This window comes from Cimex lectularius, unplaced genomic scaffold (assembly GCF_000648675.2).
Source record: "Cimex lectularius strain Harlan isolate CLEC.00 unplaced genomic scaffold, Clec_2.1 scaffold260, whole genome shotgun sequence".
Taxonomy (NCBI): domain Eukaryota; kingdom Metazoa; phylum Arthropoda; class Insecta; order Hemiptera; family Cimicidae; genus Cimex; species Cimex lectularius.
This window is the reverse complement of record NW_019392831.1, coordinates 594,694-619,359: the sequence shown is the minus strand read 5'-3', so window position 1 is coordinate 619,359 and position 24,666 is coordinate 594,694. Positions and strand designations below refer to the sequence as shown.

Genomic DNA, 24,666 nt, shown 5'->3' with positions numbered 1-24,666 from the left:
GAAAAATTAACGGGAATTTCAACGGTGCTATTAGATTTTCAGAGAAATGTTTAGATTAAAAGATATCACGATTTTCCGACGCCAGGACGTGATATCTTTCAAAATCGATAAAAAGCGAAATTACTCTGAAATGGTTGAGAATCGGACCATGGACAATATGAACTTTTTTGTTCATTTTAGGGTGAAGAATCTACTGGAGAAGTTTGTAGCACGAGTAGCAATTCACCCTGTATATTCAATCAAAGTATTTCTACTCACTCAAAGTGTTTGTCTTCTGTGTAATTGAGCCATTCTTGCATGTCGTGTCGAGTGTGCCAGTGAGAATTTGCTATTTTGTGTTTGAAGGGGTGTGGAAGGATGTCGGTATAGAAAAGACATTTTTGTATAAGGCGTCGGCTTCTTTGAGGTGAAAAGAGCCGACGAAGGGAAAAAATGTGTTGGTAAACGAACGGAAAGAGGGGTATGGAGGGACAGGAGCTGGACCTGACACCTCCTAATCCTAAACCTAATACCTTACCCCTCTTCCCACCCTACACCCTATCCTAGTCCCGCATTCCAGCCCAAATCCAAGGTGTTATGCGATCCGTGCTGATGGATGAATGGCACAGAGGTAACTGTGCCAATAACGGAGCCTCAAGGGCACCAGGCGACACCCTTGAGTAAATAGCCTACACCGGAGAGAGGGCTCCTCCGGTGCGGACTTTTAGATCCCTCTCACTCGTGGGAACTACAGGAACTGGAAAAACCTACAGTACAAAACAAAACACCGGGGGAACCTGCAAAGGAAGACCCCAAAAATCAACTCATGGGAATTGAAGAGGGCTCTGAACCCTCTCCAATTCCCATAAACGAAGAGCTAGAAGACAATCTTCTTGCGTCACCTTCTGCAGATGTGGGGGGGTCTTCAGGAAAAAAACCAGAAGATGAAACCACTCCAATGGAGGTGACGGAGAAGATTGAGGAACTACGTCTACAACCCCAAAGAATATCTGGGGCACAAAGACGCACAATGGCCATACACAGAGCCAAACAACGGGGGGAGCCTATCCTAAAAAGAACCAGGAAAGCAAGACAAAACCCCAATGTAAACCTCCGGACTCCGGCACCAGGGCAAACCACGGGAAGTGTTGACCCCAAAAAACCGGGGCCAACGCCAACCAAAAGTGGCAAAAGGGGCAGGTCACTGGGTAGCACCCCATCATCAAGTGGAAGTGCTCCTAGGACATGCCCCAAAAAGAGCAAAACTGGGGGAGGCGGTGTGGAGCGGGTCATCCACCCCAACATGGTTGGGGGGGAGGACTCTGAGACATACCAACAAGCCCTCAAGGCGCTTAAAATGGCCGTGGTGTTGGAAGAATACTCGGAAAAGGAACTACCAACCGATCAGGGCAGGACCGTTCAGTGGGCCATCCTGGCTGAGGTCTGGAAGAGCAAAAACTCCCAGGGACCTCAGTTCAGGAATGGATATGTTGAGAAGGGAGCGGTCCTGATAACTTGTGAAAATCAAAGTGCCAAGGATTGGCTCATGGCAACGGTGCCTACCATCCACCCATGGGAAGGGGCAAACCTTAGGGTAGGCCCCTATAGAGAAATCATTAAAACCACTAGGGTGGCCATGTAGGTGCCAGACCCTGACCTTCTGGGCACTACGGACGCTACCACCATTCTCGGGCTGATGGAGTCCCAAAACCCAGGTATTAATACCGGGAAATGGAGAGTCATCAGCCAGAGGATAGAAGACAAAGGAAAAAGTCTAATCCTGGTGGTTGACATTGACGATGTATCCTTTGGGAATCTGAACAAAGCCAACTTAAAACTATACCTTGGCTTTGCGATGATAAACCTAAGGGTCATCAGAAAAGCAACCAACACTGATGCTGAGGGTGCTTCAAGCAAACCTCCAGCACAGTAAGGCAGCAACACTTACGCTTTGTCGTGTGGTTAAGGAGAAAAACATCGACATAGCCCTTATCCAAGAACCCTGGCTAGTAAAAGGCAGAGTAGCCGGGCTGGGAGATAGGGGAAAAAGAGTCATATATGACCACACGCAACAAAACGTAAGAACATGCATTTTAATTAAAAATAAACTACAATGCCTAATCACTTATGAGCTCTGTTCCAGGGACCAAACAGCAATTAGGCTAAAGGCGGGTCCAGACGGGTGTAACGTGTAATGCAAGATTACGTGTAATTTAGAGTGAACAGTGTGGATGGCAAACGAAGTGAACGCGAATCATGTAACGCAAATCTTGAAGAGGGGGCTGTTCCACTCAGTTGCTACGAACATGGTATAAACCAATAAGTTCAAGCGACTGTTCGTCACTCCACATCATGAACGTCCACACTACACAACTGCCACGAACGCCGTCCAAACGAGAACTGCGAGCGCCTTTGTGTTCGCACAAAAAACCTACACCCTGATGGATCCGGTCGAAAGGTTGGGCGAGCGTTACATGTAATGCTCGTAGTAGCGTCCACACAAAGAATTCGCCTTGCATTACGCGTTACGTTACGTGTTACATTACACTCGTCTGGACCCGGCTTAAACTACATGAAGGAAGGAGTTAAGATGGACGTGATGATAGCCTCAACATACATGCCTTATGACTCACCAGGACCTCCATCACCAATAGAAACTGAGGATCTGGTACAGTACTGCAGGCATAAAAACCTACAGTTGATTATTGGCACTGATGCAAACTCACACAATGAGGTATGGAACAGCACAAACACTAACAAAAGAGGTGAGAAGCTTTTAGAATTCTTAATAACTAATAATTTAAGTATTATTAACAAAGGCTTTGAACCAACTTTTGTAACTAACAGACGGCAGGAAGTTATTGACGTTACTCTTGCCACCCGCTGTATTTTAAACCAGATAGTGAATTGGGCGGGCTCTGAGGAGATATCTAACTCAGACCAACACATATACATGGAAATCACACAAGTTGATAAGACATGTAAAGTGGGTCAGAACCCCTGAAACACGGACAGGGGGAAGTACAGCGGGTTGCTGGAGAAAGGTACACTAACTACAATGGCTAGTATTAAAAGCACCCTAGATATTGAGCTAACTTCTACACAAATATTAAGAAGCTATAATAAACTCATATCATGAAGCCTGCCTACAAACCACCTACAACAACGGGAAAAAAGTTTGCTGGTGGAATGATAACCTGGCGGCACTAAGAAAGAAAACTCACAAACTTTGGAATAGAGCGAAAAAAATGGGAAATACTGAAGAATACAGTAAAACCCTAACAGAATACAATAGGGAGATAAAAAAAGCGAAACAGGAATCGTGGAGGAAATATTGCAAGGAAATCGAAAACATCACTGAGGCAAGTAAACTCCACAAAATCCTTGCCAAAGATCCTATAAATCCCATCGGAACACCCCATTGGAAAAAAGTGTTTGAATTGTTTTATAATTTTTGAAAGCTATTTTGAAGTCTTGTCCGATAACTTGAAAATAGCTTTCAAAAATGATAAAACAATTCAAACACTTTTTTCCAAAATTAAAGATCCCACACCAATAACAAATAAATCTGACGTAATCTACAATATCAACTGTTTAAACTGTCCGGCAACTTACATCAGTCTTACATCCCAATATCTGGACAAGAGAGTAAAGCAACATATCTATGATTGCAAAAAACCCAAGCAAAATCCTACAGCACTCGCTACTTACCATTTTGAACACAGACACAATTTCGACTTCAACAATCCAAAAATATTACACACAGAACAAAACAAACATAAACGTAATTTTTTAGAAATGGTTTATATCAACAGAGATAAACAGCATCAATTACAGAACAGATACATGTAAACTCAGTCGCAGCTACGCCAATATCATTAATCAAATTCAATACAGATAACATACCTATATCATCACATTACATTCCACACATCAAATATTTTTCACATAGTCTAATTTCCCAACAATTTAGCTTTCCTTTTCCTATTTATCCCTTTCTATATAATCCTGAAAGGATAATCTGGCCGAACCATTACCAACACATTTTTTCCCTTCGTCGGCTCTTTTCACCTCAAAGAAGCCGACGCCTTATACAAAAATGTCTTTTCTATACCGACATCCTTCCCCACCCCTTCAAAATCCAACGTATATAAACACAAAATAGCAAAATCTCACTGGCACTCTCGACACGACACGCAAGAATGGCACAATTACACAGAAGACAAACACTTTGAGTGAGTAGAAATACTTTGATTGAATATATAAAAAATATATTTTGCATTGTATAAATTCACTTTTCCACATCCTAAATGTATTTGTTAAATGTAAACAATGTTTGTAAATCCCAGGCCCTGAAGATGATCTCAATAAAGATTGAAACGTTGGCACGATAAAGAAAATGTTTTTCTGAAACCTTCATCACACCAGACCGCATCTCACGATTTCTAAATAAATAAGTAATGAAAATAAGTAAACAAGGTATTATTTACTGTTTATTTTGACTTACAATAGCTCCAAGTTTCCTGTAACCAATGTAGAAAGATAATAGATCTAATTTTAAACTAAATAAATAGAGTAATGTATTAAATTTGTCCATCCAACGCATACACACAATAAAATAGTATATAACAAATTATGTATAAAAAAAACTTACAAAGGCTCTGTATAAAAGGAATCCTCCACTGGAGCCGAACTGAACGCTTTCAAGCATTCATAAATATTTTTTAAGCATGATTCAATCTCCAGATCTTGGCTTGTGATTGATTTAGCTTTGAACAAATGAACTAGTGTGTATACTATTGCAACACAGCTCAATAAATTTGTACCTTCCTTCAAAATAATGGAATTAAAATTAAAATTATGAGTTTAATAAGATATTTTAAGAATACAATAATATGTTGAAGGATTTACTGATTTGTAGAGAATGAGGTGTTTATCCAGCACTGGAAATATTCTTTTCAAGAATACAGGTTTGCTTATAAAATAATTCAAAATTATCTTTACAATGAAGACATGATTTCCTATTTTTTTTTCACAAATCACCGTATTTTCCTAGAACACGGGGTTAAGAGATCATAAAGATATTGAAGGTTTAACCTGTTTAACTTAATTATAAAATAATTTAATTACTTTGATTATTTGTTTAGCTATGGCTTGAATCACGGCATAAATATAATACGAGTAAACCTCCGAGAAAAGTTCACTATCTGGGAATTTTGAATAAGTAACTGTCAAAAGTGAAAATAGTGCCGCATTAAATCCTTTTACGTCCTGGAAAGAAGAATGTTGTTGACACACATGCTTTATATACATATAAACAATAAAATACCTCAACAAAGTTTTTTATACTAGTAGTACTTAGATCAGACATAGCAAGTATTTCCAAAAGTCTGCTCTGAAGGGAAGGAAATATTGTTTTATAAAGGGAGTACTCATCTTTTGAAATATAAACCTGAGCGTATTCACACAACTCTTTAATGCCTTTAGCTGCATTTTCAATGAAGAGTAAAGGGCAACCTGATGACAAAAGATCCTAAAGTAATTTTGTAATTGCAAAATTAAAATGTAATTATTTCAACCTGAATTAAGTAGGTTTGATAGAAAACTTGCATAATGCACACTGTGTTCCATATCAGTCTGGCTTATTGAAATTATGTAGTTTGAATTTTCCAAAATGTGATTTATACATCGTACCGTCACACTATTCTTTCCATCCTCTTCTAAATCGGTTGGTAAGAATGGAACTATGATTCTGAAAATAATAATTTGATGTCAACTTTTGATAAATAGAACAAATTTTGATGAGTTGAAATCTTATGTGCCATCACCTGTATGAGTTACATTTAACATCCACCCCCCTCCATTTCATAATGCTGTTACTTGGTGGTTACACCACATTCAACATTTGGTTTGTCATTTTTTTTTAAGTTGTAAGTTTTGTTGTTGTAAAAATGCCCTCATGAAAACATATCGTTAGAATATAGTGTTTTGAATGGTGAAAATGATGTATGTGAGATATTGTTAATTTGTGTAATTCTGAGTTTTTAAGTATTTTTTGTTAATGCGTTATCTTTGAATATTTCCAATTTTTCAAGTTTGTAGTGGATTAGTGCTACTTTCTTGTTAGTATTGTCGAAGGTTTGTAATGATTTTTGAAAATTTCAGGTTAAAAGTTCAACTGACCCCATGCAAAAATCTTTTTGTAACATACTTTTTTATAATTTTTAAATCGAAAGTCATCCTCAATAAGTTAAATGGTAGGTAAGGCTAATAAACACATACAGCAGGTTTAACTGAAGCATTTATTAAGAGAATAATAATTGGAATTGCATGAAATTTCATGTATGTACAGTTCTCAAAGAGGAATTACAAGAGAATAATCTGCAAGAAATAAATTGGCCAATTTTTTAAACCATGATTAATCCCAAGTTCTTTCTATTAAGTTCTCTTTTCAAAAATTTCTCAAAATGTCATTAATAAATACACAAATTGTTGTGATTTTCAATTAATTGATGTATTCGGGAGTGGAATAATAAAAAATTAAAATACTAAAAAGCCAATAAGTTGTGGTATGAACCACTCAAAGCAATGTCATCTGACTAGATTACAATGAACTTTGAACTTATGAATGCCAGACATTTTCAAAATATGATTATTACATGGCCAACACAATGCTTCTCTCGATAAATACTTCAGTCAAAACTGCTTTGACGCTTTGATGCTGTAGGTCATTACCCCCCACTAGTTGAGCCATTTTGCAAAGTCCCTTGAATTTAAACATACCTTTTTTTAAATGTCAATTACCTTGTAGCCCAATCAGTAATGTCTATGCAAAACCTGTGAGCATTCAAAGAAGAAACTTCAGTATTAGAACCATTTTCTAATTGTTGTTCCGACTGATGAAGCACTATCCCAGTAAAAACATAGTACTTAAAACATTTACAAATGAATATATCTGAAAGCTCCGGTTCCTTAAGTTCTTCTCCTGCTTGCACTCTATTTTCTAGTATGATCTAAAAAATTAAAAAATTAAAAAATTAAAATCCTGCCTGTTTTACATTTTAAAGGGGACTGACCATTCCATAATTTTCATAATGTGTGAAGAAATTTTTTATTTAATGTTTGATGCTATTCAGGACAACATAGTGGGTCAAACTCAACATTAATAACTTGTTTACCTTTACCACATTACTTATTAATACTGTTACTCTCTTTATATTAAAAATGAAGAAAACAGTTCAATTTCATACTTTCCAAAAAAGCCAACTTGTCGAGTGAATTAACCGGTTTTGTTTTCTGTGATGAAACAATAATTTGAATAAAAAATTAATAATTTGTTTAAAGCATGGTTTTAACCCGTATATGCCCAGTGTTGCAAAAATGCAACGTACCATTTTTTAAAATAGAATTTTCTTGTTCTTTCCATTAAATGTTATTTCGGGTTCTATTTTTAGCTTTACCCTTAGGGCGGGATGTACTCAAACAAAATATGACTCATTTGCTTTTCGGTTTTATTGACAACCTTCATTTGTGTTGTACATTCCAAATTGAACGTTCTTGAAGGAGAAATATCTCAAGAAAAGTAAGTTTTTCTATTACAGTATTACTTTTTTTTTTTTTACATGCAACATTATTTTGGTTTTTCTTTATACTGTTGAAAATAACTGTGTGCAAAATTTAAAAAAGTCTACAGATATTTGGCGTCTAATGTCAGTGTTGCGTCACTTATACTAACTTGTATTTTCTCTTCCTTTGAAGATTTATTTATTTTTCTGTTTACCATTTTTCACTACCCTTTTCTTATATTATTATATAATTTGTATCTTATCTTTTCACAGTTTATTACATTATCTTATCTAATCTTAGTATCTTATATGCTAGTGATACATTATTATTCCCATTCTTTTTTATTAATTATTTATTTTTTATTAGAAAGTATTATACTGCCCACGAGCTACTGTGTATTTTGTCAGAATTACAGTAACTATAAGGATAGACTGAACTGAAGACGCGTCCATAAAAGATATAGCTATTATGAAAAAAGAACCTAGAGGTTCATATCAGTCTTGTATAGAAAAAAACTCATCAATTCTACTGTGCTGGTGAAACGATAACTCGGTGGTAACAGTACTTTCGAATTGCCAAACAGTCACTCCGCTACGCCAGGCTCATAGATATTCCGCAGCTCATAAAAAAATCCAGGTCCAACAGCAAATAATAAAGTCTTACAATCAAAACATGGGGGGTACGGACAGGATGGATCAAAACGTTGTCACTTACCGTACATCCATCAAGTCTAAAAAATGGTGGTGGCCCATAATTCTCTGGACCGTAGATGTGACTCTACAGAATGCCTGATTATTATACAGAGCTTCTCCAGGAAAGACATTAGATTTCTTGCAGTTCAAGAGAACTGTTGCGAATGAACTGCTTGAAAGATTCGGAAATGCACCTAAACGAACATGATATTCGACATCAACTGTTATGAGCAGAATTTCGTCGGGGACCCTATTCGACAGAATTGGGCACTTCCTAGGGACGAAAGAAAAACGAACCCGATGTGGAGTATGTAAATCCACAACCATAAAACAATGTGTAAAATGCGGAATCACATTGCACGAAAAATGTTTTCTTGAATTTCACCAAAACTAGACAATTGAAAAAAATTGTAGTTACAAAAAAGACTGTTGTAAAAATATATATATAATTATAAGGATATTATGATTCATGATGATTTTAATTTACCTATATTTCGAATATAATCCTAATTTCATACATATGTATAGGATAAAGGTAATAAGGAGAAATGACTCCTCAAGTGACCCGTGTCGCGTTTTCGCAACACCCTAATGTGCATACTAAATGCCTAGCTATATTTTTTTTAACATTTTTTATTGTTAAAAGGGGTGAAAAAGAAAAGCTACCTAAAAGATAATTTCAAAATTCCTCAAAAAAAAAAAAAAAAAAAAAAATAGTGGGCATATATGGGTTAAGCTGACACTATCTTGCCTGGCCAAATGCTTTGATCAACAATGGGTGGGTGACAACAATAAATATTGTTAAAATATTTTTTTACTAGTATAAATTTTTCCCGGGTCTAGGAAACAGTAAAGCCATTTCAGCTCCCCCTGAACTGTGAGGGCAAGTAGTGGAACCTGATATTTCATATACACGTTTTCCAGGTCTCAACTTAAATTACAAATTATTTGTAGATCGTGAGATGGGGTCTGGTGTGACGAAGGTTTTAGAAAAACATTTTCTTTATTGTGCCAACGTTTCGATCTTTATTGAGATCATATTCAGGGCTCAAAGTGTTTGTTTTCTGTGTAGATGTGTCATTATTGGGAGTTGTGTTGAGAGTGCCCTGTTAAATCAAATAGTTCCTGAAAGACCAAGCAAGTCACACAATAGCATGTGGTATTTATGCTATTGTGATTGTTCCTTTTAATGTTAAAATAAAGGTCAATGAAATGTAAATTTTCGTGGACAAATAACCACCAGTCCACTTACACTCATTGATAGGTGGATGGCTAAATCCTTCTGAAATGTCGCAAAGTCATAACTTTTATTTTAAAAGTACCTTCAACATAGTGTACACAAAAAAGAAATTTTTCATACATGAAATTATAAATGGTTGAAATGATGAATGAGATTTGATAAGGTTTCAGGAGCAAGTAGTGGCCACCAATTTTATAAGTAGTCTTAGAGACCCTTTAAGAAATAACCTAGCCACTAGGAATCCTAAAACCTTGTCACACATTGAAAAGTTAGTTAAACGACTTCCAGTATATGCAGAGAATAGACCAACAACCGATCCAACAACATAGACAAAACACAAATCAAAAACAAAATTTCAAACCACATAAATTTACACAACGACCCATCCAATTCAACAAACCATCACAAATTAAACAAAATTCCACTCCATTTTTCACAAAGCAACCAAGAAACACCCATGAGCATCTCAACAAGAAACTCTTCTAAAAACCACGAGTTTTCCAGAAGGATGCTAGGGAACAACCACCCAAAAATTCCGTAGATGAATCCATTAACCCAACCAAATCTGAAGAGGGTAATTTTTTTAGGAGTTACCAAAATACAAGACAACTTCAGATAATGAATTTACAATCAATGGGGAACGAGTTGCCATATTTTGTAGATCCTGCAACAAATGCAAGAATCCTGATCGACACGGGCAGTACCTGTTACTTTATAAAGAAAGTTTTAGGTTTTGAATATTTTAAAAACAAAATTATAAATGATCCATTTGAAGTCACCACTGCACATGGTACTTCAAATGAGGACACTACAGTACAAAATTCTCAATTCTCAACAGCAAAAGATACTCAAATTTTTCCTATTCAACTTTCACGATCAATTTGATTTGCTGTTGGGGTTAGGTAATATAAAATTATTAAATATTCAATTAAATTTCGTTAACGACAAATACTATAAAGGAAACTGTATTCCTATCTTATATCAAAATTTGAGTCATAAAGTAATCCCAACCGCGGGAACACCAGTGGAACACCACTCAAACAACCAATTATATTGTCGATGCAAGAAGTGAAAAAGTCATAAAATTAAAAATTAAAAATATGGAAAATGGTGAAGGCATATTGGGATATCACAATATATCTGGGGTAGAAATCCCCCAATGTGTAATAAAAGTAGAAAACAACGAAGCGTTGTATAAGGTATCCCTGGAAATGGAAATAGGCGTCGTAATAAATAAGCCATTTACAGTAAGCAATTTAAAAAATTATAAAATTAAAAATACAAATGAAATTTCAAATAACAATTATAATTGTAATAAACTTAGAACAAAACATAATAAAGTGATTGACTTTCCAAAGTTCCGTATAGATCATTTGAATAGAGAGGAAGTAGAAAAATTGAAGGGCTTGATAAAGGAATATGGAGACATTTTCTATGTAGAAGGAAGTGATCTCTCCTTTACAAATCAAATTAAGCATTCAATAAGAACCAAGGATGAAATTCCAATCCATTCGAAAAACTATCGTTATCCCCAAATTCATAAAAAAGAAGTTGAGAATCAAGTAGAAGAAATGTTGAAGCAAAAGATAATTAGACCTTCACATTCGCCATGGAACTCATCCCTTTGGGTAGTCTCAAAAAAAGCCGATGCATCAAGAAAAAGAAAATGGCACATGGTTATTGACTTCCGAAATTTAAATTAAAAAACAATTGATGACAAATTCCCTCTCCCTAATATTAATGATATATTAGATAAATTAGGCAGGTCCCAATATTTTACCACTCTAGATCTAGCTTCCGGATTCCATCAAATAGAGATGAGTCCAGAAAGTATTGAAAAAACAGCCTTCTCTACAGAAACTGGTCATTATGAATTTTTAAGGATGCCGTTCGGCCTAAAAAATAGTCCGCCCACCTTTCAACGAGTTATGGCCAATATTCTGAAGGGGGATAAATTATGAAATATGTTTACGTTATTTAGATGGCATCATAATATTCAGTACATGTTTAGAGGAGCATATTTCAAGGTTAAAATTAGTTTTTGATAGGTTGAGAAAATATAACTTCAAAATCCAACCTGATAAAACAGAATTTCTTCGTAAAGAGGTAGCATATTTAGGGCATTTGGTGACACCAAATGGAGTGAAACCAAATTTGGCAAAAATATATGCCATAAAAATTACCCCTTACCCAGAACTCGGATTTACCAACTGTTTACACTAGTAGAACTTTAAATTATACCGAATCAAAGTATTCCACCATAGAAAAGGAATTGCTTGCGATTGTCTGGAGTAAATATTTCCGGCCTTACTTGTATGGCAGAAAATTTAAAATATTTAGTGATCACAGACCTTTGCAATGGCTATTTTCCCTTAAAGAGCCAAATTCGAAACTGACAAGATGGCGACTAAAATTGGAGGAATACGATTATGAGATCATTTATAACAAAGGTAAATTGGACCAAAACGCGGATGCCTTATCTAGAGTGCAAATAAATATGAGTAGATTAAAAGGTAAATATCCCAATAATTCCAAGGTTGATGATGAAGAAATAGATACCCTGTTAGATGATTTCTATGAAGAATTTCCAGAGCTAAGGGAGGAAAACCTTGCAAATTCAATTTTAGATTCTCCCAAAAGAGAAATCTTAAACTGGCCTAACACCATAGATAATTATTCCACATTCGTAAACATAGATGACGATAATTTAAATGAAAACAGCCTCATTATCGACGAAGATTCACAACAAACGAGACACTCAATCGGAAGGAAATACAGGATTATCAATCCCAATTACCGAAGGTCCGGTCAGTCATTGTGTGAGTCAAATTCAAATATCTCTTGTCAAATGTAACCCGAAGAAGACAAGAATCTATTCAACAGTAAAACACGAATAATTGTAGAATTCTCAGAAGAAATTTTTGAAAACGAAGTAATATCTTTTATTAAAGAATACATTAATCCAAACATAAAATATGGAATATGCTTTGGAAATGATATTTATGAAAAATTTACAAGAATAATGCAAACAAATTTTAAATTGTCTGATATAAAATTTACTAAATTTACGGAAAAACTAGTTGATGTTACGATAGAGGAAGAGATCGTAGAAACAATTAAGAACTATCACAAGGGCAAAATGAATCACAGAGAAATCCAGGAAACCTTTGAAAAAATAAAAGTAAAATATTTTTGGGTTAATCAGAAAAAATCTGTGCAGGAATTTATTAATCGTTGTGAGATTTGCCAATTATCAAAATATGATAGAGTCCCTCTTAAGATCCAGTACAATATCGCACCAACACCTACAAAACCTTTCGCCATTATTCATATTGATAAGATAAGCTAACTCTGGAAAATTCTAAATTCCTTACAATAATTGACACGTTCTCAAAATATGCACAAGTATACCCTTTAAACTCCTCTAATAGCATAGAAATTGTTAATGCCTTAATAAATTACTTTGCTCATCATGGTCTTCCTCAGCAGATTATTATGGATAAGCAGAACAAAGAAGCAATGATTTTAAGCAATTCTGTAATAATCATCAAATAGAACTCCATCTTATTGCAACAGGAGCACCTTGCGCAAACGGCCAAGTAGAAAGGGTTATGTCAGTTTTGACCAATATGCTCACTGCCACTGAGCTTGGAGAACGCTCCTGGCAGGACGCAGTCCCTGATATTCAATTAGCCATCAACTGTACTATTAATTGAGTCACTCGTGCATCCCCATTGGAATTAATGATAGGAAAAGTTGGTAGACCATTAAATCTGGTCGTTCCCACCGAATCCATAACAGGTTCTGAAAACATTGATTTAGATGCTATTCGCGACAAAGCAACTCAAAATATGATTAAAACAGCAAATTATGATAAAGCCCGCTTTTATAAAGGGAAAGCTAGAGTAAAGTTAATGTCTAAAGGTGATCTTGTCCTGATTCAAAATGAACCTCGTAATCAATTAAAATTAAGTCCGAAATTCCGTGGACCTTTTCGGATTATAGAAGTACTTGATCAAGACCGTTACCTTTTAAAGTCTCTTACTTCAAATCGCACGTACAAATTTCCGCATGACCAACTGAAACAAGTACCTGACCCGTCAGTTCAACCAGATAGCTTCTTATCCGATAATATATCGTATGATCCCAACGTCGACTCAGAGGATAACAATGATTCATAAATTCACGATTAATAATATTGTAATAGTACTATTACTAATGAGCAGTGATGACTTGATTTAGTTAATATTATAATGCTGTTAAGTATCAAGGAATTTTTTTTTTTTTTATTAGCTAAGATTATGCTGCACATACATATTACTTTTCTCTTTGATTAGTAAGTTTCGCACATATACCTTATGATTCGGTCATATAAGATGATCACTAGCTCTTAGGTAGCCATTATGAGATCTGCTAATGGTCGAATCACTGGGGAAATTGAATTTGATTATTGATTAGGTTAAATGATTTTAATTACTTCTTGTTTATCTAAACATGTATTGGTTTCACATTGGTATTTGCCATGTAGTGTGGTTGCTAGCCCTTGATGGCCATTATGTGACAGACTATTCGCCTTGCTAGTGCGATTCCACTATATTGTGGAAGGTTAACTCTAATTGAAGGAAATTGATTTTGTGCGGACCTGGCTGAAAAAAAAAAAAAAAAATTTGAAGAGACTGTCAACTCTCTTTCTAGCTCATTGTCATTACTATTCAAAGAGACTGTCAACTCTCTTTCTTGCTCATTGTCATTATTATTCAAAGAGACTGTCAACTCTCTTTCTTGCTCATTGTCATTACTATTCAAAGAGACTGTCAACTCTCTTTCTTGCTCATTGTCATTACTATTTTAAAGAGACTGTCAACTCTCTTCCAAGTTATTATTTTTAAGCATTTATTCAAGAGATTGTCAACTCTCGCATAAATTTGGTTATTATCTGATTTGAAAATTGCTTAAATTATCTATGTAAATTGATAAATTTCTAGTTACTATGTGCCAATTCATCACTCTTGCTCAGCAGTACCTACTAACATAGCAAATTACTTACAATAGTAATTTAATGTTGTGCTCTATACTTAATGTTCATGCAAAGTAAAGCTAACAAAGACAACTTATCTGTGGGTAATCTATCAACATATTCAATATGATATACTCGGTTTTTGTCAGTGTGGCCGAGTGCTCTTAATCAGAGTCTACTTGTATTTTATTTTGGTTACAGCTCAATAATTGGCATCCGGGTCGGCTGCCATATCAGGTTGGCCGTGTCGGGGAAGGAAAACGTCAGTGCACCCGCGGGAATGATGTCAACAGTAAGCAGAAAAGAAACCCCGTAGGAGGGGAGAGAACAGAAGTAAAGAGAGAGAGGAGCGTCATTCCAAATATGTTGGGAGTAGCTGGAAGTTGTTTTCCATCCTTGTGTCAAGTTTTNTTCTTGCTTGAGAGCATATCAAATAAATATGATGTATTTTTAAATGATTTAATTTGGGAGGATGTTCATTAAATTATCAACTGTTTTTAAAAATTGATTTGAAAATATAATCACCTTGATCCTTGCCATATAGGTATGAAGTTCATATAATCGAAATCTTCTTTTGTGCAAAAGGCGTTTGAGATTAAAAATATCATCTACAAGATGGCTGAGGAGTGTGAGGGCAAGAAGGGGTTTTCCTTTCACTGGCTTGAACCGAACCTTGGACTTTTTGTTGGAATTCTAAAACAACAATCAAGTCAGTTACTAAATTATTTATATAATTTCAAGACTAATTTACTCTTACAGAGGGGAGTGACAAAATAATAACATATAAGCAAAATATACATGATCGTAGTCATATTATTCTAAGCTTTTAAATTACAAATTTTTTTTTTCAATTATTAGTTCAAAACATAATATTTAATGAGAGTAAATTTTACAAAATGGAGGAGAAAGAAATTTGGTTGTTACTGACAATAAAACCAACACATCTCACAATTATACTTTCTTGACTGAAACGCACACAATGGCAAAATAGCGTAATGCCAAAATGTGTCTGCCTTCTGGCTTATTGTACCTTCCTAGTTCCTTTTTTTTATAATGGATACCAGGGACTGGAGGAGTTCCCTCCTGAGCACTGCAGCTGAGCTGTACAGCTTATTGTACTTCATCCCTGGCTCCATATTTTGGGGGAGGGCTCGCAACACAAATGTGAACATGAGCCCCCGTTGTACCGGTGTTCTTCCATCGAAGAAACTCATTTTTGAAGGGGGTTGGGACCAAATTCAGGGTCGCTGAGATCCGATCCCGCCCCTTCCATTGATGAGTGCCGTAAAATAAAATTAAAATGATCAAGAGTGTCAAAATCTTAAGGGATTAAAAATTCTTTTTGTGGACAAGAAAGGATTTCCCATGCTATTTCTTTAACCCTTCACAGGCAAGGTTTGTAAAAGTACTGGAAAATGTGAACATAAAATTGAAATTAGTGAAAATTCACTTAGAAAACTATGTGACAATTGTTAGAATACATTTCAGCGTGAAGGTAAAAAATACTAAAATTATTATTGCTCCAATCCATCTATGATCTATCTACCTATAATATTTCAATTTTGGGTTTCAATTACATGCATGACGCTCGGAAAAAAAACGTGTATTATTATTATTGTATAAGTTTAATTATATATTCTTTTATATGTAGGTCTACATTTTATTAATAAGTTCATAATTTTTGTTATTTATTTAATATAATTAAAAATTTGGTTTTTGTGTTTTACCACAGTTTTTTTAAATTAAAAATAATTAATTTAAATAATAAATATTTTTATTTTTAATAAATATTTAACAAAAATTCCAATAATTATATTTTATACTCATTTTCATTATTAAAATTAATTTTTATTTGCTTTTAAAACGTTTTGAATTATGAAGTAAAATCAAAAACCAATATTTGGGTCAAATATCACCTGCCTTGCACCGAGTTACATTTGCGAGCCTTGCCTGTAGAGGGTTAAATTACATTTTTAATTATATTTCTATTATAATAGCCTCAATATAGTCACGAGATTTTAGAGAACTGTTTAGATAATCCTCACAGTCCAGAACCTAGGATTGAAACAAAAACTAATAAGGAATCCTTGAAATTGATACTCTAATAAATAAAGTAAAAATAGCGGTTGTTGTCTTCTTGATATACAAAAATGAATTTAAATCTAATGATTATTCAGAAATTATGAGATACGGTCTGGTGTGATGTAGGTTTCAGAAAAACATTTTCTTTATCATGCAAACGTTTCGATCTTTATTGAGATCTTCTTCTAGCAACAAATTGGTCCAAGCATGCGAGAAATGCCGGAGTTGATAACTGCGAGAGGCACTCTCAACCCGACAAGCAAGAATGGCACAATTACACAAAAAACAAACACTTTGAGCCCTAAAGATGATCTCAATAAAGATCGAAACGTTGGCACGATAAAGGAAATGTTTTTCTGAAACCTATATCACACCAGACCACATCTCATAATTTCTGAATAATCATCGACTAACGGTGGTCACTAACCACCACACATTTAAATCTAATCTAGAGAAACTACCTTCAGATGTTCAGTGCAGAACTATTTAGACTGACTTGTTTACCAGGGGATATTCTCTGAGACATTTGAAACAGTTGACAGCTTGACGCCAATGTGGCGTCATCTGCATTGACAAGTTAAGAAAAGATAAAATAAATAATAAAAAATAATTTATGTAGCATGCTGTGAGACAATATAATATATCTGTTACCTGTTCCATGTCTAAAGTCATATTGAGATTCTTTTGTCGGAAAGCATGATTTAACCATTCTATTATCAGATCGATCACCTCGAGTCCTCTATCCCACGATGATAGCGCAGATATTAGAACTTGTGTTAAATTCGAAGGGGTTTGGTCTGTTATCTAAAATAACCAATAACCATTGTGTTTGAATCACAGCTCTGCTTTCAAATGCAATAATTGATGTAATAAATACATACTTCTTTTAGCTCAGAAATACAAGCACTTGCAATTGTGCTCACAGGATTAAGTTTGTTGATTGGTGTTAGAGATGCAAAATCAACAATGTAATAGTACACAAGAGTTCCCTTTTAAAACAATTTTATGTCTATTAGTTTGTTGACATCATTGATACATATTTTACAATCATTACCTTGTAATACCGTAACAGCATGGGCACTGCACAAGTAGAAAGGTCATACAGATCACTCAAATATTTTTCGTTTTTAATCAGTTCTTCAGAAAATATTGCCCAGAGAATTGTCACAGCACTGACCATTCCTATCACCAAGCTGTATTCACATGCCAATATTCTAATTACACCTTTTTATGCATTATTTTTATTACTTAAATGAATTATAACTAAAGTTAAATTAATTACAACAAAATGGCTTTGGAAAAACCAACTTACAAAAATGTATTGTACCATTTTTATTGGGTGTTGGAAAAATGATAATTAATAAATTATACGTGTGTAGAGATTAGTGACCGTTAATTGATAGTTATTCAGATATTGTGAGATGCGGTCGGGTGTGATGTATGTTTCAGAAAAACATTTTCTTTATCGTGCCAACGTTTTGATCTTTTATTGAGATCATCTTCAAGGCCTGGGATTTACAAACAATATTTACATTTAACAAATACATTTAGGATGTGGAAAAGTGAATTTATACAATGCAAAATATATTTTATATTCAAACAAAGTATTTCTACTCACTCAAAGTGTTTGTCTTCTGTGTAATTGTGCCATCCTTGCGTGTCATGTTGAGAATGCCAGTGAGATTTTCACTCACTGGCACTCAACACGACACGCAAGGATTGCACAATTACACAGAATAAAAACACTTTGAGTGAGTAGAAATACTTTGTTTGAATATAAAATATATTTTGCATTGTATAAATTCACTTTTCCACATCCTAAATGTATTTGTTAAATGTAAACATTGTTTGTAAATCCCAGGCCTTGAAGATGATCTCAATAAAAGATCGAAACGTTGGCATGATAAAGAAAATGTTTTTCTGAAACCTACATCACACCCGACCGCATCTCACGATATCTGAATAACAATAAATTATACAATCATTAAAGAAAACATTTATATAAAACACATTTTATCATGTTTCGTTCAAAAGTGTCCAACTTGAAAACTCAAATTATAAATAATAAGACTGTTCCCTAGTTAATTTTCACTAACCAAAATAACCAACTGAATAATTAATTTATAAATTTATTTTCTAGTAGGTATAATTTTTTAAATTTATTTTATTGGTATTGTTGTTATTGTTTCTAAATTTTTAACTAGTCTGACCACAAATTGAATGAATAACAACTTAATGAAGAAAATATAGATACAACTAAGATAATTTTTTATGTAGACTAAATTTTCCAAGAACTGATTTTACTTACTCGTGTTCTTCAAGCAATGAAATATTCTTAAAGAAAGTAGGTACTAGTTCAGAGCCAGAGTTTTCATTCTGCGGGCTGCTATTTTCTTGGATGATGCCTAAAAAGTAATGTTATAAAATAATGTATTATTAATATACATTTGCTTCCTTACTGTTATTCTGACTTGTATTTGTGATATTTTTGAGAAGTCGTCGTCTTTTTTTAACCCTAACTCTTCTTTCCAGAACCTCACCACCCTCCTCCGGATTAATGTTTTCCGTGTTGGGATTCTCAGTATGTTCTTTTAAAATTTTTCTTAAAACTCCAATTACAGTGACGATTATCTTTGAAAAGAATTATGAGTGCACCAAGCTATATTCATTAAGCATTACAAAATGACCATTTTGATATTATTTAAAACTTACAGCAAATGCATCATGAACATTCAGAACACCGTTTGAATGCTTAAAAAGGTTTTTGGCAGCTTCTTTGTTTAGTTTAATTATTTTCTTGAAATTGTTAATAGTTTTATCTATAGTTTGATTTTTCTTATAGAAATCTGGAATAATTAATTTTGCCAATTCAGTACCCACTATAGGCCCCTCATTCTGTAAAATAAAACTGCAATAAAATTAACTGTAAATTGATTTTACAAGTATGAAAGTCACCAATTAAAATTAAAGTTACAAGACTTTGGCAAAGATTATATTTTATAATCAATTTTTAGCATATATTAAATTACCTCAAGTCTTGCCACTATGTGTTCTATTGGAACAATATCCCAGTAGCTGAAACTGCAATCTTTTAAATTCCTCACTTTTATTAACATTTTTACAAACGCCTTTCTGACTTGTTCATTCTCATCATGGATGTGTAGATACATTTTAGGCAAAACATTAAACAAAATACCATGGGTAGTAGAGAATTCCAGCATGGTTGAAATCCCTACAAATACTGCTACTCTTACAAGGTAAGTGGATCCATCATTCGCTAGTTTATCAACAATAATTTCGAAAAACTGTTTTATATCCATAAGTGTCAAAAGTGTAACCGATTGGGCCAGATGGTAACAGGTCCCCTGAATAACAAAAAATTATTAATAAAAGTTTAAATTATTTAAACTTTTTAAATAAAAGTTTTAAATTTAATGGAGTAAGTTACTTTAACTGCAATAATCCTGACAATGTGACAATCATCTGTTAGTAAATCCTTTATTTCTTTAACCTGCCTATCTTTAAATGAAGCATTTCCAACAGATCCCACTTTTTCCAAAGGAAAAACATCTAGAAATACTTCTGCTGCATTACATCGTTCAGCAGGGTTAGCACTCTAAAAACAATCATAAGAATTATCCTCAAGTTTAGTTCAAAAGATAATATTACAATCTTTTACAATACCCTCAAATAGCGCCAGAGAAGTGGTGTGTACAATTTTGTAATGACCTCACTGAACTTTTTAGAAGTCCGCAAAGTATGCAGATTTTGCAAAACTGAAAATACCAATTTTCCTGTTCTTCCCATGTCTATACCATTTCTCCTTAAAGTAAATATTCTTTTCATTAAATCTTGAATACAATTTTCTTCAATTTCCTTTAAAACAGTAAATAAAAATGTTAATTTGAAATAAATAAATAGATATATAAATAAATATACCCTTTTAATATCTTCATCTCCATTTGCCCAGCCGTAAAAATAAATATCAGCATAAGCACCGGCTTCTTTTTTGCTAAGAGTAATAAGGAAATCACGAATTTTTTGTTGCAGGGACCTCACATGAGAAATTTCTCTTGAGAGGATAATACCAGCCCACACCGTTCCCTCTTTAGACTTTAAAAAATTCCTTGATGTCACACATTTGAGCAATTTTGACCTAATAATATCCATAGGTTCACCCATGAAATTAGTTGTTTTTATAAAATCTTTCAATTCCATGAGGTGGCGTATATGATTATTTATCTCACGCTGATTTGTATTGGCTTCACCGAGAGTTAAATCTAATAAATAATCTAATATGTAAATCCCTTCATGCAAATGGTCGTAAATGGGAGTTGCTTGTAAGTGGTTGATAGAAAATTGACAGAGCAATTCTCTCATCCTTAAGTCAAGATTAGCGTCGGCCAACATTACATTCATCCAGCCAGTTACTCGCATGGCGACCATGCCCTTTAGAAATTGCATCTCTTTAAAGATAGGACTAACAAATTTGCAAAGGGCATACAAAATATTATTAGATTTTTCTTTTTCTTCATTACTGGCTTCTGAATCCAAAATGTTTTGCTGTTTTATCATGTACGTTTTTAACTCCTTAAAAAATCCTTTAAGTAAATCTTCATCACACTTAGTAAAATCAATCTGCAACATTAAAAGCGCAACATGTAAGAACATTCTATTAGAAATAACATTTATGACTTCATAGTACCACCAGGGCTGCTTTAATTTTAATTTAACCATGTAGTGGGCCACCTATATAAATATTACAAAAGTGGGCACTTCATTTTTTGCTATTATTTTAATCATGATAAAAAAGCATTAAAAATAAAATGTTACAAATGAAAATATGAATGGCTAGGCCTATCAGAAATTCACTTAAGCCAAATTTGTGAAGTTCATCATGAGAGTTGCCAAGGATAGTATCCTTGTTCACATGTTTCTTCCTTTATTCTTTTTGTTTCTTCAATCCTCTGGGTGAGCAGGCAAACCTTTTTCACCTCTCTGAGCTGCGATGGTTTCTAAAAATGCATTGCAAACAACAATTTGTAAACTTTGTGCCCTAGAAATCTAATACAAAATGTGTTCTTTATGCAATTCAAAGGTAATGAAAGATATTTTCACTTTGTGGCTGATTCACCTTCTGCTTGTAAAGTCCTCTGCCTTTGTTTTGTTTATCCAGATCAAGAATGATTTAAAAAAAGAAAAGAAAAAAAACGTAAACCCCTTAAGCCCCTTGCTTGCTATGTGCGCAATGCTTGACAACACCGGATTCAATTGATTCATAAATTTAATTGATGGTAAGTTTTAAAAGAAAGATTAAAAGAAATAATTTAAAAAAAAACCTATCTGTTTTTTGTATAAAAAGAAAAGTAAATTAAAATATATATAAAGTTAGGTAAGAACATTTTAATGATATACCATCATAACATCAATTAGAATGAAAAATAAAAATATAAATCATTATAATATTAAAAAAAACTTGTAATCAGGACTACATAAATACTTCTTCAAGCAAATAACATACATTTCTACATTAACAATCCAATCTTGTTGATGTATAATCAAAATGTATTAATCTCATTAGAAACAAAAAATATTTTAAAACAGCTTTACAGCTCTGAAAATTAGCAGACTGGATCTATCATTTTTCCACATTTCCTTTCATTTTTGGCAGTAAATAATAGCACCCCAAAAACAGGCTATCTAACTTTTCTTCATGGGTTTTACTTACCATCTCTTTATCTACACATTTTTGATTTGTTGACATCTAAGTAGATGTTAGATTTAAAGTAAAAGTAGATGTTAGTTTAAAGCACTATATTGTCTCTTTGTGTCGTCTTGGAGTGATAAAAAACAAAAGTATATTTAATAAGTATACTCAGCACATAAATCTCGCATAAGTCAGGTGGGATGTGATAAAGTATTTACAATAGTTTTTGCTCGTTTTATGGGGAAAGGTTGCTTATCCACAATGTATCATTATCTTTCCCAATAAAACACATTGAGTCAATACTCAGTGACAGCATAAATACATCCATATCTTCATCATCTTCCCTGACATTACTCTGAATCATTGTCATGACTACCTTGAATTATGTCTTCTGCCTCATTGTCTCTATCATCTATAAAATCTAGGAAATCATCATCAGAAAAATTGCACTTGAAACTGAAGAGAACAAATAACCAACTAACCACTTTTGGCAGAATCAGAACATAAAATCCAAATAAAAATACAATAAAAAATAAATTGCAGTACATAGTACCACTACGTGCCCGCTGCAGGGTTAAGCAATAATACAACTATTTTTTTTTTTTTTTTAATTATTAATAGCCTCATGACTTACATATTAGATATTAGGTGGAAGTACACGTGAAAAAAGACCAAGAGCGACACAGCCAAGAGGTCTATGATCATATTTTCTCATCACGCACATTTTGTTGTTGATTTCAAACTATATGTATTTTATCGTTATACGTTATGTTAATATAAACCAAATTAAAGGAGATAAAAATTCATTTGTTTTAATTTAAAACATTTAATTATCATAGTTTGAAAGACAATTTACCAAAACACCGGAAAGTCATTTAATTACAGAATCCATTTAACTTACAATTTATTACCTCATAATAAAGCATTAAGAATAAATCTATCACTAATGATTTTTCAGTGTTTTGGTAAATTGTCTTTCAAACCATGATAATTAAATATTTTTTATTAAAACTCAAGAATTTTTGATCTCTTATAACTTGGTTTATATTAAAACAAGTACGTTGTCATTACTACAACGATAAAATAAATACATGTAGTTTGAAATAAACAACAAAATACATCCAGTGTTTTTTTTTGTTTTTTTTTGTCTGAGAGTATTTCTAATAAAATGTTGACTGTTAAATCTTTCTTGCAAAATTAGCCCTGGTAATGGTTATTGCATCTAAATCTGAAATACTGGGATTTGTTGAATTACAAACTATGAAAATAGTTGCATATTAAGAGGTAATTCACCACTCACACATGTGTTACACCACGATACGCCCATACTAAGGGATAAATTTACTTGATTGTGAGATTATTTTTGATTATAATACAAAGTAAAGTACAATAGACTAACATTTTTTTTACAGCAATAAAATGATTCTGTTACACAATTTTTAAAATCTATGAACTTACTTGATATGACTGTAAGTATACCCTTAATAACAAATAAAATATAAAGACAATGGTTGATTTATTTATACGCCACAGCTCAATAATATCACTTAACAATTGTTAGAGTGTGAAAGTGTGGATAGAGGGATCGGAAGATGAGCTATGCACAGAATATACTAAAACTTTTTCAAAGAAATATGAGGGAATCACATTCCAATGTCTTATTTAACTGATATGTTAATGCTGAATTGTGAGACTGCATGTTGAAGCATGTGGGGGCACACAACTCAATTTATAGTTTTGTTAGTTATATGGTCGTTTCAATCAACCTGGTTGAAAGAACTCTTTTTCATAATTGTTAAAAATATTGTTCGTAAAAAACTTAATATACGAGATGCACTTGGGCCATAACCGTACAAACAATTATGAACATTTTTGAATCAACGTTTTTTATCTAGTGTACATATCATTTTAAATAAATGCAAAATCAAAATTAATGCTTATTCGACAAACCTTGTCCTCAATGAACTTGTGGAGAGAAGTCGGAAGATCCGTGAGAGCAGTTATAGTGTCCATCCAATCCTCTTTATTTTCCTTAGGTTTCTTCTTCTTCTTAACTGTGTCCTTTTTCGACATTGTTTTATCAAATTCCTTTCCTCCGTTATTTAATTATTATAACAACGAACACGTAACAGAAGTTTAAAGAAAAGTCAAATAAACACGAATGTTATATAGCCAGTTTCTTTCTCAGTTCCCTCCAATTACTAAAAGCAACGGTGCCTCGGCGCCCACTGTTACCAGGACAAAAGCGTCACCTACAATTGTTTGCTCTGAACAAATACTAGTGATAACCAGTGACTTATTATTTTAGCTTTATTATTTGTTCATTCTTGCATGTCTTATTCAATTGTGTATGTAATACTGAATTCTATAAAACAAAAATCAA

General features: G+C 33.5%; 2 protein-coding genes and 1 long non-coding RNA gene across 5 annotated transcripts in view; 2 read left to right on the top strand and 1 right to left on the bottom strand.

Annotated features, from left to right (window-relative positions):
• The window catches only part of LOC106672336 (condensin-2 complex subunit G2-like), a 26,189-nt gene extending 1,696 nt beyond the window's left edge, over positions 1-24,493 (bottom strand). Inside the window, exons 1-18 of one of the 3 annotated variants that reach the window (XM_024228525.1) lie at positions 24,234-24,493; positions 20,516-21,214; positions 20,261-20,452; positions 20,025-20,192; positions 19,606-19,941; positions 19,289-19,471; positions 19,036-19,207; positions 18,885-18,981; positions 17,631-17,790; positions 17,458-17,565; positions 17,228-17,380; positions 15,020-15,187; positions 6,784-6,992; positions 5,559-5,731; positions 5,309-5,496; positions 5,110-5,250; positions 4,891-5,031; positions 4,634-4,809 (exon numbers count right to left, since the gene is read on the bottom strand). In XM_024228525.1, coding sequence (XP_024084293.1) covers positions 4,634-4,809; positions 4,891-5,031; positions 5,110-5,250; positions 5,309-5,496; positions 5,559-5,731; positions 6,784-6,992; positions 15,020-15,187; positions 17,228-17,380; positions 17,458-17,565; positions 17,631-17,790; positions 18,885-18,981; positions 19,036-19,207; positions 19,289-19,471; positions 19,606-19,941; positions 20,025-20,192; positions 20,261-20,452; positions 20,516-21,214; positions 24,234-24,356 — 3,587 coding nt within the window. In that variant the 5' untranslated portion in view covers positions 24,357-24,493. The remainder of the gene's footprint in view (positions 1-4,633; positions 4,810-4,890; positions 5,032-5,109; positions 5,251-5,308; positions 5,497-5,558; positions 5,732-6,783; positions 6,993-15,019; positions 15,188-17,227; positions 17,381-17,457; positions 17,566-17,630; positions 17,791-18,884; positions 18,982-19,035; positions 19,208-19,288; positions 19,472-19,605; positions 19,942-20,024; positions 20,193-20,260; positions 20,453-20,515; positions 21,215-24,233) is intronic. The other 2 variants (XM_014403681.2, XM_024228526.1) reach the window with 2 other exon arrangements.
• On the top strand, positions 674-3,410 carry LOC112127472. The gene is made up of 2 exons (XM_024228528.1): positions 674-2,057; positions 2,123-3,410. Exon 1 carries the CDS (start codon positions 806-808, stop codon positions 1,619-1,621), a length of 816 nt encoding a protein of 271 aa, XP_024084296.1. The 5' UTR covers positions 674-805; the 3' UTR covers positions 1,622-2,057; positions 2,123-3,410.
• Positions 7,257-14,822, top strand: LOC106672342. The gene is made up of 2 exons (XR_001341237.2): positions 7,257-7,561; positions 14,696-14,822. It is a non-coding gene; the product is annotated as an uncharacterized LOC106672342 (long non-coding RNA).
• Positions 24,494-24,666: the final 173 nt, after the last annotated feature.

Bases quoted from the DNA above. Each gene is read 5' to 3' on its own strand.
- LOC112127472 (XM_024228528.1), top strand. From the start codon at position 806: ATGGGAATTGAAGAGGGCTCTGAACCCTCTCCAATTCCCATAAACGAA.